Below are 12597 nucleotides of genomic sequence, written 5' to 3' on the forward strand. Positions count from 1 at the left end.
CCATCCTAAAAAATCTTAAAGGTATAGTGGAGGATGTTCTTTCTCCATGTGGATCATCAAAATAAGTTGTCCACCTAATTGTCAATCATTCTGTTTATGTTTACATAAGGCCGTCTTACATGCTCCTCCCCATTTTCACTTACCGGTGGGGAGTCTGACATAGTGGAAAAATTGCAAATCTTATTTTGGAAAGTAAGCCTGTAAGAGCGATGCAAACAGCAACTTTTAAACAGAGCGTGCACGAGGAGAAATGGGCTCATGCATGCTTTCACACACGTTTAATAGGCGTCTTCTCTTTGAAGCGGGTACAGGGTTGTGTATATGCTTTTTTTTATTTTAGAGGGCGGGTCTTTTAAAAAATTTGTGAAAATCTTACACTATACCTTTAACACATCTAGGTCTCTGTAATGTTAAATAATGTGAAAAAGTTAAGCTGATTGAAAATTTGTGTAAGGCAACACACAATGGGGGAATTTTTACTTTTTGAAAGTAAACATAAGTTGGTTTCTTTTTTTTTGTTAAATCTCTTACATTCCCAATTAATAACTGTCCTGGTATGCATAAACAGTACACATTGCTTTACAATTAGTCCTCCCATCTACAGAGACATAATAGAAAAACCCTACAATGGTTCCCACTGAGAAAGAAGAGTTTCCCAACAATAACCAGGACTACATTTCATTGATCCTCTTCCATCATTTAGTCAGTCTGTCGGTCTGCAGCCACAGGGGGGTTACATTACAGGCTCCTCTGGAGTGTCCAGAAAAAAATCATGATAGTACAAAAAGGCTCCCATCACCTGTTCTCAGCAACACATCTCACACAGACACTTTGTCGTATAGTTTGCTCTGAGTCTGAACAGCTCATGCTCCATAACATGTTCCCGTAGGTCAAAGTTCACACGATGCTGACAAATGACTTTCCTAACGACAGTAACATTAAAATCAACAATAACAATATTTGCCCCCCATTGGTACCTATACACAAAGACCATGTCTTTTTTTCCTGTAAGTACAAAGAAATCCACAGAATGATACTATTTACAACCTACAATAAATACTGTGTCATATATCTTACTGTTGATGGGGGTGTATGGGGGGTTTGTTTGGAAGCCTTTTTCATTCAGTTTTCAGATTATTTTCTTAGAAGCTGCTACTCTCACCAAGTCTTTCCCCAGTTTTTGTGGGGGTGAAGGCGGGTGGGGGGAAAGCTGTGTTGAAGATGTTTCAAACACAAAGTCAGTTTCCTCATGTTTCTGCTCCCTGCTGCTCTTCTTCCTCCTTTCGCTGCCTATGATGCCGACGGTTGCGGGGCTTCTTCTGCTCCTTGAGCTCCTTCAGGTCTTTGGCTTTGAGGGCTCCTAGCAGGGGGTCTCCAAATTGCCAGTAATCCTGGCAATACTGATTGATTAGGCTCATCTCGGGCTGGCTCAGAATGGTCAGCAAGTCCTTGTACTGGCCAGCACTGGGGGTCCACTGGCTGCCGCTGGAGTGGAGGGACGACGGAACCAGCCCTCCGCCACCATCTACCAGGGCGTTGTTGACAGCACGGCCTGACAGCACAACCAGCTGTAGTTTGACCAATGTGTGTTTGAAGTTCTTCTCTGTGGCCGTGCACTGGTACATGCCGGAGTCCGATTGCTGAAGAGAACGCAGCAGCAGACCTTGTTCCGTCTTCAATATCCGTCCATCGGAGCGCAGCTATGGAGGCAGAGAGACAGCATGTGATGAACTGTGCTGAAACTTAAGATAAAAATTTACTATCAACCAAACCTTATATACTTTGTTGGGGGTTTGCTGGACAAAGTCAGGCAAACAAAAAGGAACAAAAGAATTTCCTTAGAATTTAAAACATAAAAATCTGAGAAGTCTTGATTTCTGATGGCGCTACCCCCGATTGAATATTTTGCATTACTGTTGGAAGCAGTAATGCTCGCAACATTACTACTTAGATCCCTTTTGCTCTTTAGTTACTTGGGCTGCCGTTTTTTTGACTGAACATAAATGACTGTTGTAAAAAAAAGAGATCCACTCTGCACCTCTAAGCCAGCTGTCAGATTTCCATGGCTAACCATTACATTATGGTCTGAAGGAGGTGGAAATGCAGTGTTCCAGGCTGCATGGAGAAAGGTAAAATTTTTCAGTCTTGCCCTGGATCCAAAGACTCGACATGCATGGATTTTTTTTGTCTATCACAAGATCCCTGCTCAGCTGTTCATTTCCTCTAAGCATTTCACCGAAGACAGCTTTCAAAATCTTGGACAGTTCAAAGTAGAATTTGCTGAATGTCTTTTACTGAAATGAGGGGCTGTTCCGACCATAAAGCCATCACAACCGAGAACTGTAAGTGTGATTCTGTCGCTGTTGATAGCAATGCTAGCATAACTATGGGGCTGCTGGGTCGCTGACTGGAGCGGACCGGGCATTTGAACTGAGCCATCAGCTCTGCGGCTGGTCCAAACCCGACCAAGTAAAGGTATGCTAGGAAAGTTAAAGTCTAATGATGAATTTGTTTTAGTTAAAATGTGTCAACAAGTCAATTGGGGAAGCAACAAACGATTATTTAGCAAATAGATTAATCTGGCGATTATTTTTTGAAGTAATCGATTAATTATCTGATAGCAAAAGGTTCCTTGAAGACATTTTACAAAATTAAACCAGGTGAAACTAAAACTTTTCCTCTTGAGGAGTTCTGGACAGAGCATATTTACAGACGGAAACGTTTTTTTTTTTATCTTAAATGCAAAATGTTTTCATATTTTTGTTACATTTTTGTTATACTTGTGTCTCTCAGTGGGTTCTCTTTCAGCTAAAGGCATGTTTTAGAGTCAACACTCCACTTAAAGATTATTTCAATTACTAAATTAGATGACGATTATTTCAATAATCGATTTATCACAATTAATTTGATTTATTGTTTCGGACCTGAAGTCAATAATCCCTTTCTTCTCAGGCAGAATTATATGAAGTTCATGATGTAGGAATACTTTTACCAGGTGGAGTACACTAATGAGACCAACCTCTTTCTTGCGGTCACTGTTGTCTCTTTGCAGATGCCATTTGATGATAGCATGCGGAGATCGGGCCTGACACTCTAGGAAGGTGCTGCTTCCCTCTACGCCATACTGCACCATCTCAAGAGTGTTCTTATTGGCTGTAAAACAGAGACAGAGCACTCATTTGTATGAATTTCTTGTTTTAAACAGATGACATGTTGACTGAATATGATTGCAGAAGCCTGGGTACCGTTTGAGTTGAAGCCTCTGCACTGTCGGATGGGGTTCCCATATTTGACGTCCTGTCTCCGGCTTCGTCTAAAGGGGTCAGACCAGTATTGCCAAATAAGGAGAGAAAAACATCATAAAGCAACCGCAAGCGATTCAAAGCCGTCCAATAATACATAAAGCCACTGAAGAAGATATGATGAAAGACCAAGTTCTTTTTGTCTTGTTGCCTCATATGATTTATTACAATCCTTGTACAGAAAACACCTTAGTCTAGTTAGGTTCACATAATAAGCCAACAAGTCACCAAACAGCCACTCAGCCATCCAGGCAGTTCGATTTGAGTAACACCGGACCAACTGGTTGAGTTAGTCAGTTAGTGACATCTCTAACAGTGCTTCTATTGCCACTGCTATTGGTGCTTACCTCTTCTGTGAGACAGAGTAGCGGGAGCAGGACTTGCCATCCCAGGCACAGTAAGGATCTCTGGCCAGGCAGCAGTCAGCACAGGCCTCACCGTACACATCACAGCGGTGCAGGGCCATCTGGGTTAGGCCCACAGCAGAGGATAGATATAGCTGTTGCTGTGGACAGAGAAGAGAACGGTACTAAGAATTATTAATCATAAAGAGTCTAGAACTAATTGGAGTTCTCAAATAAGCCATACAAAAAAAAAAGAATGCTAAGATCCTGTTTTACGTAGAAACATGAAGCAGAGTCAAATACTCTTGAAGAGAATTGCCTTTCTAATGGTTTTCATGATCAAGGGTTTGAAAAAGATCCACCTGGCAGGCTGCATGTAACCCGAGCATTAAATCTGCAGATTGACATCACCACATGGAGGCCAGGTTTTGATATTTTCATTGCTTTGAAAGACCACTCTGAACTTTTGATGTCTTCTCCATGTTTTCCTCCTCATTGTCCGTTTCCCCTATGGATTTTCTAAGAGTTATGAACTAAAAAGAATCAGCCTCACAGAGCCAGATAAGTATAAGTTGCCAGAGAGTGTGATGTTTCTAAATGTACATCACAGACATACAATAACTCTTAAAGCCTTAAAATAATAGTCTATTTACTCGCTTTGCTTTATAAAGATAGTATTCATAAAATGTATTTTGAGATATTTAGAAATAACGCAGTCACCTTTGTTAATATTTTTTAAAACTCCCTTTGACAATTTTTAGTCCTCTTCCACAGCATTTCACAGAAATGGAACATTAAGCAAAGGTACTTTTACCAATCCTTTTTCCATCCTTTTTCTCTTATGATCGTCCAGTCCTAGCTTTTCTATAATGAGGACTTACTGATTTTCAAGAAATTTTAGGTCTAAGGAAAGTTACTTCCACATTCATTTGAGAGCTTATTTTAGATCATTATCATCCTAAAAGATTTAATAAACCAAATTAATTCCAGAATTAAAAAAATAAATAAAACGTTTTATCGAACTTCTCCTGGTATATAGAAATAAATATACTCCACCATTTTCAAAAACAGACTTTGGTTACTTTACCACGTAGATTCTTTTGATTTATGACAGACCCAGTAGAGTATTTACTGGTGTTTTCTGAAAGAATAGTTCTACTTTAAGAGGAGTCAAGCAAATGTTTCAAAGGACAACAAAATGGGGCTTTTTGATTTTTTTTTTCTAACATCACTTCCAAATGACCAGTAAAGTACTGTCAGGCCCCAACCAAATATTTAGTTAATTCCATATTGGTAGTCAGTGGGTAAATTAAATTGCTCTCAATCTCTCTATTTTAATCCAGGAAAAAACACGATAATGTGTAATAAGTTCCTGAAAACTTGGATTAAGTTAAAATAAAGGTAATGTAAAATATAAACTGAATAATTGCTCAACTACACTCATTATAAAGGAATATTTAACATCAATTTTGATGGAAATGCATTTACTGACTCCAAATGTAATTTAAAAGATTTTTACACATATTTACCACAGCTACCAATACATGTGCTCAGTGCTTTTGGAATGGTTTATTTCCAGTTTAGTTGAAAACCAGAAGACAATCAGTGTTGGCACATGCTTACCCGTTTCGATGAGATCTTCATCGTTGTTATAGGAGTGGGGACCTGGATGGTGAAAATTAAAAGCGGGAGAAAACTGTCAGCTTCACACGCAAATAAGCAAATTATATAAGTTATAGTTGGATGTACTGGAAAGAGGATTCACCTTGAAAACTTCCACCTCCTCCAGAACCAGCTCCTCAGTCTGCAGGTCATCTCTGGGCAGGACAATAACTTTCTGAACTGATCCCTTGTCTGTGGAGCACAACACACAACCCTCAGCCACATGTCTGCTACGTCACACCACCAGTCTATCAGCACCTTATCAGGGGCTTGTTTGACTCTCTCAGCTCCAACCATTGGGAATAATCCCAGTATCAACAGACTACTATGCTCTGACAAATAAATCTCATCGGTTTAGCGTTATTTTTCAATGACGTCAACTTTTTCTTTAGATGACTCTTGTCTTAACCTGTCTGTTTAGTAACATTCTCTGGCCTTTCCCTGCTCCGTCTAATTTCTGTACAGGATTCCAGCGAGGAGGATACCTGAGATTTATTATGTCCTTTGAACCATGTCCAAGTGTAGACCTGAATACCTCCAACTATCTCTGAAAGCAGCTCAAAGGACACACATTCCTCTGCAGGGGCTGTTTGCCCATCAGTCTCCTCTCAGTAATGCACAGGAGCACAAAGGAGCTGAGTTTAGAGGTGCAACACGCAACATGGGAGGTTGGCAGACTGTGTTGTGGCTTCTTAGGCCGCGGTAGAAGTTCAACACATGCAAGCAAATGGATGATCACACTTAGAGCAGCAGGGCCGATTAAAGTGATGGATATGCTAACTGTGACCCTCCTTCCTCCCTTGCTGATTCTGTTCTCTGCCCCTGCTGTTGATCCCCTCTTGCCCTCCAGGTACAACCCTCCTGTTGTTTACTCCATGTGAGTAGAGGGGCAAAATCCCTTTGATTGGTTAAATTTCCACTCGAGCACAAAAGGCAAGAATGCTTTTCTCCAAAAGATAAATGATTGCTGGGGAGACAATCACCCCACTTACATTGGATTTATTTCCACAGAGGGGGATCCTGTTCTCCACAGTGCCACTCAGCATGGCGACTTAGATCAAAGGGTTCATGAGTTCTCCATCAGTTTAAAATGATCCAAACAGATCTGAGATGAGGAGTGCCGGATGTGGCAATAATTCTTCGCAAATGTTGTGTGTCTGCAGTGCGAGCTGATTATTCAGTTCTATATATGATAACTATACATGATAACAATAGCAACAACAATTATGATGAGTAATGAGTAAATGAAATTTAAAAAACAATATTGTAAAAGGATGCAGCTTTCTTTCTTGCTGGAATAAGTTAATAAAATTCTCAATTTCAACAAAAACTCACCAGTTCCCAGGAAGAGCACCTCATAGTTGCCATCAGCAGCCGTCACCTGGTCCACTGTGATGCTGGTGAACTCATAGTCTACATTGGTTCTGACAACCAGGGGGCGCTTGTGCACTGGGTATACGGCATTGTGCATAGCAGGATGATTCCTCATGAAGTTGATCACTTCGTCAGGGTAATCCTTTGTTGACTTCATGCTGGGTGTGAATGTACCTCCAGGACACTGAGGAAGGAAACAATAACATCCTGAGCATTAGTGCAAAAAAACAAAAGAGGTCTGCCATAAAAACTGCCACTCATAGTGCAGTGTAGTTTTGTTTTAAATGCAAGAGGAGGATGGTGTTACTCACCGTGCCGGGACGAGGGTAGGGAATCTTCCCTGTGTAGGGAACCCACTGATAATTAGGACCTTCTTTGTGGGCAAAGGGTCCGTTGAAGACCATGCGGATGTCGGCCATAGAGTACACGCAAACAGCCGAGCCTTTGAACACAGAACTGTGGAGAAAATTAAGAAATAAGTGAATTCTTCTCACTGGTGAAGTGATAGGAAATGAGCAGGTTTAGTTGTTAGTAAAGATAACTAACCCAGAAACAGTGAAAACTCCAAAGATGACAGGGTTCTTGGTGTCCTGTGTTGGCTGGATGTAAACATCTCCTAAAAGAGAGAACAGAGCGGATCAGGTTAATGTGTGAAGAAAGAGTTCACTTTCCACAAAGACATGCTCATCAGTGTTTTCAGACAGACTCCAGTCCCTTTGTTTTTTCAGCTGGAAGAATATTCACAAATTCAGCTCTATTTGGATAATCAGAATTTTAAAAACTAACACATGAAAGCTTGAATTAGGAACTTGTGTTAATAAAGATGATTTTCGTTTTCCTGAAAACAAACCTGATCTAACTGCTAAGCAACTTGAGGTAAATTACCAAATGCATACATTTTTAATATGGCTTAAAGAAAAAGGAAACCTGCTTTTTGTTAAAGGAATCTACGGCTTAAACGATGACAGTATGAGTCACAATCTTTACAAAGATCTTTTTTTGTTTTTGTTATTACTACAAAGAGCAGCAAGACAAATTCTAAGAAAAGTATCTCCCATTTGCCACAAGTAAAACTTGTAAAATCAGAAGAAAACATCCAAAAGTTTTTGATTTAAATGCAAAGTTATAATCTTGTTTTATAGGAAAAATAACTGCATTAACAGAGTAACCCCACTGAGAGGCTGTGTTTTCATCAGTGAGGACATCGACACTATTTAGAGAGAAGGCGAGAGAAGCTAAAAATGAAGAGAGAAAAAAAAGGCCATCAGAATTAATTTTTCAAATAATCATTTACAATTACAGTTTGTAAATGCTGAATATATTTGAATAAGTTTTAGGAACAAAAGGAGCTAAAAAAGGAGTCATTTGCATTTTATCCAGGAACTATATTGGCTGTATTTCTCTTTATCTCCTTAATGGGGTCCTTTCTTCTTCCTTCCCTAGCTGTTGAGAATTAGTGTTGCTCTGCTGCTGCCACAAGCTTGTGGTTCATTCGTTTTTGTTAGTTCCATCCATCCATCCATCCATCCATCCATCCATCCATCCATCCATCCATCCATCCATCCATCCATCCATCTTCTGTCACGCTTATCCCTACTGGGATCATGAGGGTTCCTGGTGCTTATTTCCAGCTGTCAATGGGTGAAAAACTTGTGGTTGTTGTATGAAATTATTTTATAAAGTCAGAGGTATTAATACCTCCAAAGGCCCTGTGTCACTTCTTACAACAGTAGCTTAAGTTTGGTTCTCCGAGTCCTTAAATCCCAAACACTAGCACCAGTACTGGTGCTCTGTACACTCTGTAAGCAGAGCTCTGATGCCAACGCTGCCTGATTTAGCTTATCCTTTGTTTGATGCCCAATAGAGGTGATGCGTCTTTCTGTTGTTTTAGAACCTGACCTGAATACCGCTCCCAAGAGACAAATGTGTTCACTGCCTGCAACAGGACAAAGGCCATCAACATGAGCTCCTAACCTAGTTGTGGGGAAAAGAGTCAAGCTAAAAATATAGAGAGAGCTCTGAAAGTGAGGCGCTGATGACATACTGGAAAAGAATACGTATTCCAATCCAGATTTATGCATTTGCTGTCTCTTCTAGAGCAGCATGAGGAATTAGCTGTCAGCTTACTATTGTGGATATCGTGATACATGGTTGGTGTGAGAATTATCTTTGACTCTAAACCCCTGGGTTCTGGTCCTTCTTACATTATTGAAGCTGTACTGTCTTCCTCTGGGGACCATATGCAGCTCTGAGCTCATCTCTGGAGAAAACCATGCAGCTCAGAAAGATCCGGCACACTGTCATATTCTGAGTGGAGGTAGGTTCCCACCCATTCAATCTCTCCCACAGCTGCCCCAAGCCAGAGCAGTGGAACGGTCATGGGTTAGCATGGCAGCAGACCAATGAGCTCCATCGGTGTCATGCAACATATGATCCTTGTCATGACATACAGCTGTTCCGCTGCAGAAATCATCGATCTACACGCAGGGGAGCACAAGTGCAAAAGCGCACTTACTCTTACAGAGATATTTCTGAGAAAAGAATGAGATCATGGCTTCAAAGACAGGAAACTACAAAGCTTTTCTGATGCCTTAGTAATGTGTTCAGTTTTAGAATCTCTCTCATCTTAATAAACCATATTCTATAAGTAACCTTCTCTAAAAGCATTGTAACATTGACCGCAATATACACTTTTTCCACCAAAGAAATGTGCTTAATTAGAATTAGGTTCTGGATTACAGTTTTTCTTTTGTCATCTATGTTGATTAATTAATTCAATTATAATCTTTATTATTTTTGCTGACATTTTAGGGAGTGTAATGCAATAAGTAAATGGTATCAATGAATAGTAATTAAAGATTCATTACAGTCTTTAGGCAATATTTTTGTCACCATAAAAAATGCTCTACATGGGACTTACTAATAATCAAAAAGGTTACTTCACAATGTTAGTATATTTATATATGTGTATATATGTCCAATTGGTGTAAAACATTCTCATCCTTATTTTCTTCAATTTCTTGCTGTATCTATATATTACCTGAAGGATACAATGAACATCATCCCTAGAGAGGATCCTTTATTAACCAATTTAAAAGTTCTCTTTAAACCCTCTTTATTTTGTTCTTATGAGATATTCACAAAGCATTTTTTTTTTCAAATACTTTGTGAATAAACCAGGTATGATATGCTGACTAAAAAGAAACTGAGGGCAGTCTGATAATAATTTCCATTAATGCATTATATCCCTAATCTGGAGAGTGACATTTGCTGAAAAGCCAAAGGTTTAATACTTCAAACCTTGAAATTAGTTTTGAGTTATGAAAACTGTAGACTTTAATTAGGCACATCTGAAACATGAATATGCTACCCATGTGCGGCTTTATGTTTACAGTGGTTTTCCTGCTTAAAGGTCAAGTGCCAAACCAGTGTCACTGTCATGGTCTTGGTGCTGATTTTTGGTCTGATCACTCATTTCAATCATCCTGCGTATCTCTGCCCAGTTCTCATTACTGTTCATCTCATCTGCCTGCTTCAGCCCCTATTTAACCAGCCTTCAGACCAACCATCAGTGCCAGATTATTCTAGTCTTGGTAAGAGTTCTCTAGTATTCCTGTGTTCTGATTGCCTGATCCTGACCCATTCTGACTCTGGACTTCTGAGCCTGCCTGTCCCTGTTATGATCTGTTTGCCTGACCTGTCTTTTGATTCCTCCCGGTTCTCTGTCTGTCTGTGAATCACACCTGGAACAGTTTCCTGACTCTGGATTTCCCTTTGGCATGATAAAAAGCACTATTTATCATTGTCCAGCCCTAAAGACTAAAGATTTTCCCTCATAACCACACGTTTTAAAAACTGTTCAAATCAAATAGTTAAATACGAGGTCAAAAGCCTGAAACCCCATCACTTCCTTTTTACTATCCCTTCTCTGAGTCCTTGGCAGAGGCATCTGCTTAGCAGCCTGACATGAGCACCCTCTCCCATTCAGTCCCCCCATACATGTCTGTCCTTGCTCGTTCACCACCCTGCTCTACTCAACATTTATGGCCTTTCCTCAAGCACCATCCTACAATTAATCATGTGTGCCAAACATTGACGACTTTCCGTCTCTTAGAATCACTCTGGAGGACTGTGTCTGTGTCAACACTGACCTAACCAGTAAAAGCAGAACTCTTGTTTGCAAAAGGAAGACCAGCCCATTTTCACTCAGAGCACCTTTTTAGCCATTCATGTCAACTGGCTTCATGCATGAAAAGCTCACATTTATTAAACAATTACAACTGTTATACCTAAACTGTACTTTTATAACTGCAGGCTGCTACAGAACCAGCATGCGGTATCACAATGAAATTACATTACAGGAACCACCTTTAGGTGCTTTTCTTGAGATTATTTAAAGAGCTAAAGCAGCCTCAGGTGTTGGCCTTATAAAACAGAGGAGACAGACCGAGAGAGAAGCAGCTTTTTCCTGGGGACCCCAGAGTCTGACAATCATATATAATCCAGGTCATTCATCTGAACTGATCGACATCAGCCAACCTCCCTCCCAGCAGACATGAAATCATATTCCACAGACTTTTTAAAGACCTACACTACTGGGATAATGTCTGCTCTTCACTTTCTTGATAGAAATCATGGGGTTACATGTGTGCTAGCAGGTACCGCAGCCTGTTTAATATTTCAGACGTTTACACAAACAAATGAAAATATGATAAAGGATGAATAAATTGATTCATTAATCTCCAGTTCAAAATGATTAACTGCATAAAGATTTGTCTATAAAAGCATGGAGCATAGTCACAAAAAGAAAAAAAACATAAATTCAGTAAAAAAAAGCTACATTATAACTTCATGTTTTATGATGATATAATGAAAGGAGAAAAGGGACCTAAAGCATTCACAAAAGAATAAACAATCATATCATACTCCAGGCGGAAAGCTTGTGGAGACCGCCTTGGACCAGATTCAGAATCAAAACTAGCTGTAATGCTGTTAAATGTTGATTCGGAGACAGGGAGGAGAGAAGGAGGGTTTCTAATTGAGAAACAGTAGCTGGGGGAAGGGCTTACAGTTCATTGTGTACATGATCAGAAATATATTAAGTCTTCTAATACGCATGTCTTAAGTATATTGTTGATATTTTATGCATTCTTTTTTATGATTTACATGTGTATTCTTATTAGAAAATGTCAGATTTCAGCTGTTAGGAAAGTCAAAAATCTGAAATTTTTCCAATCAGTGAAGACATCATCCCCCCCCTGGCGAAAGTCAAGTAATCTTACTATTTATCTACATATTTCATACTAGAAGTGGTACCTGGCTCTTTGATCTGGTTGAGAATCTTTAGAGGAAACTCAGATTAGGATTTTAGCAAGGAGACCTTCAAATCTCTATGAAGTGAACATTATCACCAGTGGTTCAACAAACAGGAATCTGGACACAATGCTAGAATTATGCATAATGTTGGTTAGCATTTATAAGAAGGGTATAGCTGCTGAAAGGCCAATAAAGATTTATTTCCACTTATTATTGAGAAGGATATATAAAGCTTCATGGCCTCCTTACCCAAACTGCTGCATCTAGTGATGCCATCACACTGGTTTAGCATTGATGATGTCACCAGAGTGATAGAAATCAGGAAAGTAATCAATGGATAGCAACGTGGATGGCAGCCAGGGTGTAGTCAATGTGCTTTATTGTTTTTTTCTTTTGTCCGGCAGAATCTCTCTTACCAGTGCTGCTCCATGATTATTGAATATTAGCAGGGCTGTTTGGGCTTGTTCACCACTTGTTCATCAGACACAACTGGTGCAGCGTGTTTACTTCCATACGTCACGTTCAGTGGTGTCACATAAACTTTATTAAAATACTTTAAATTAAGAATAACTCTATCAACAAATCAAAAGTTGAGAAAC

General features: G+C 39.7%; 1 protein-coding gene across 5 annotated transcripts in view; it reads right to left on the reverse strand.

Moving 5' to 3' along the window:
- Positions 1 to 325: 325 nt before the first annotated feature.
- Positions 326 to 12597, reverse strand: part of sema3fb (sema domain, immunoglobulin domain (Ig), short basic domain, secreted, (semaphorin) 3Fb) — a 79120-nt gene continuing 66848 nt past the window's right edge. For 2 of the 5 annotated variants that reach the window (XM_038296162.1, XM_038296180.1), the window contains 9 exons: positions 7229 to 7298; positions 6994 to 7138; positions 6644 to 6866; positions 5412 to 5500; positions 5270 to 5311; positions 3650 to 3807; positions 3246 to 3313; positions 3020 to 3153; positions 326 to 1700 (listed from right to left, as the gene is read on the reverse strand). In XM_038296162.1, the coding sequence (XP_038152090.1) occupies positions 1248 to 1700; positions 3020 to 3153; positions 3246 to 3313; positions 3650 to 3807; positions 5270 to 5311; positions 5412 to 5500; positions 6644 to 6866; positions 6994 to 7138; positions 7229 to 7298 (1382 nt within the window). In that variant the 3' untranslated portion in view covers positions 326 to 1247. Of the gene's footprint in view, positions 1701 to 3019; positions 3154 to 3245; positions 3338 to 3649; positions 3808 to 5269; positions 5312 to 5411; positions 5501 to 6643; positions 6867 to 6993; positions 7139 to 7228; positions 7299 to 12597 lie in introns of all 5 variants that reach the window. The other 3 variants (XM_038296147.1, XM_038296172.1, XM_038296154.1) reach the window with 2 other exon arrangements.

The sequence above is a fragment of the Cyprinodon tularosa genome, unplaced genomic scaffold, assembly GCF_016077235.1.
Source record: "Cyprinodon tularosa strain WSP-4 unplaced genomic scaffold, ASM1607723v1 ctg11, whole genome shotgun sequence".
NCBI classification, from domain to species: domain Eukaryota; kingdom Metazoa; phylum Chordata; class Actinopteri; order Cyprinodontiformes; family Cyprinodontidae; genus Cyprinodon; species Cyprinodon tularosa.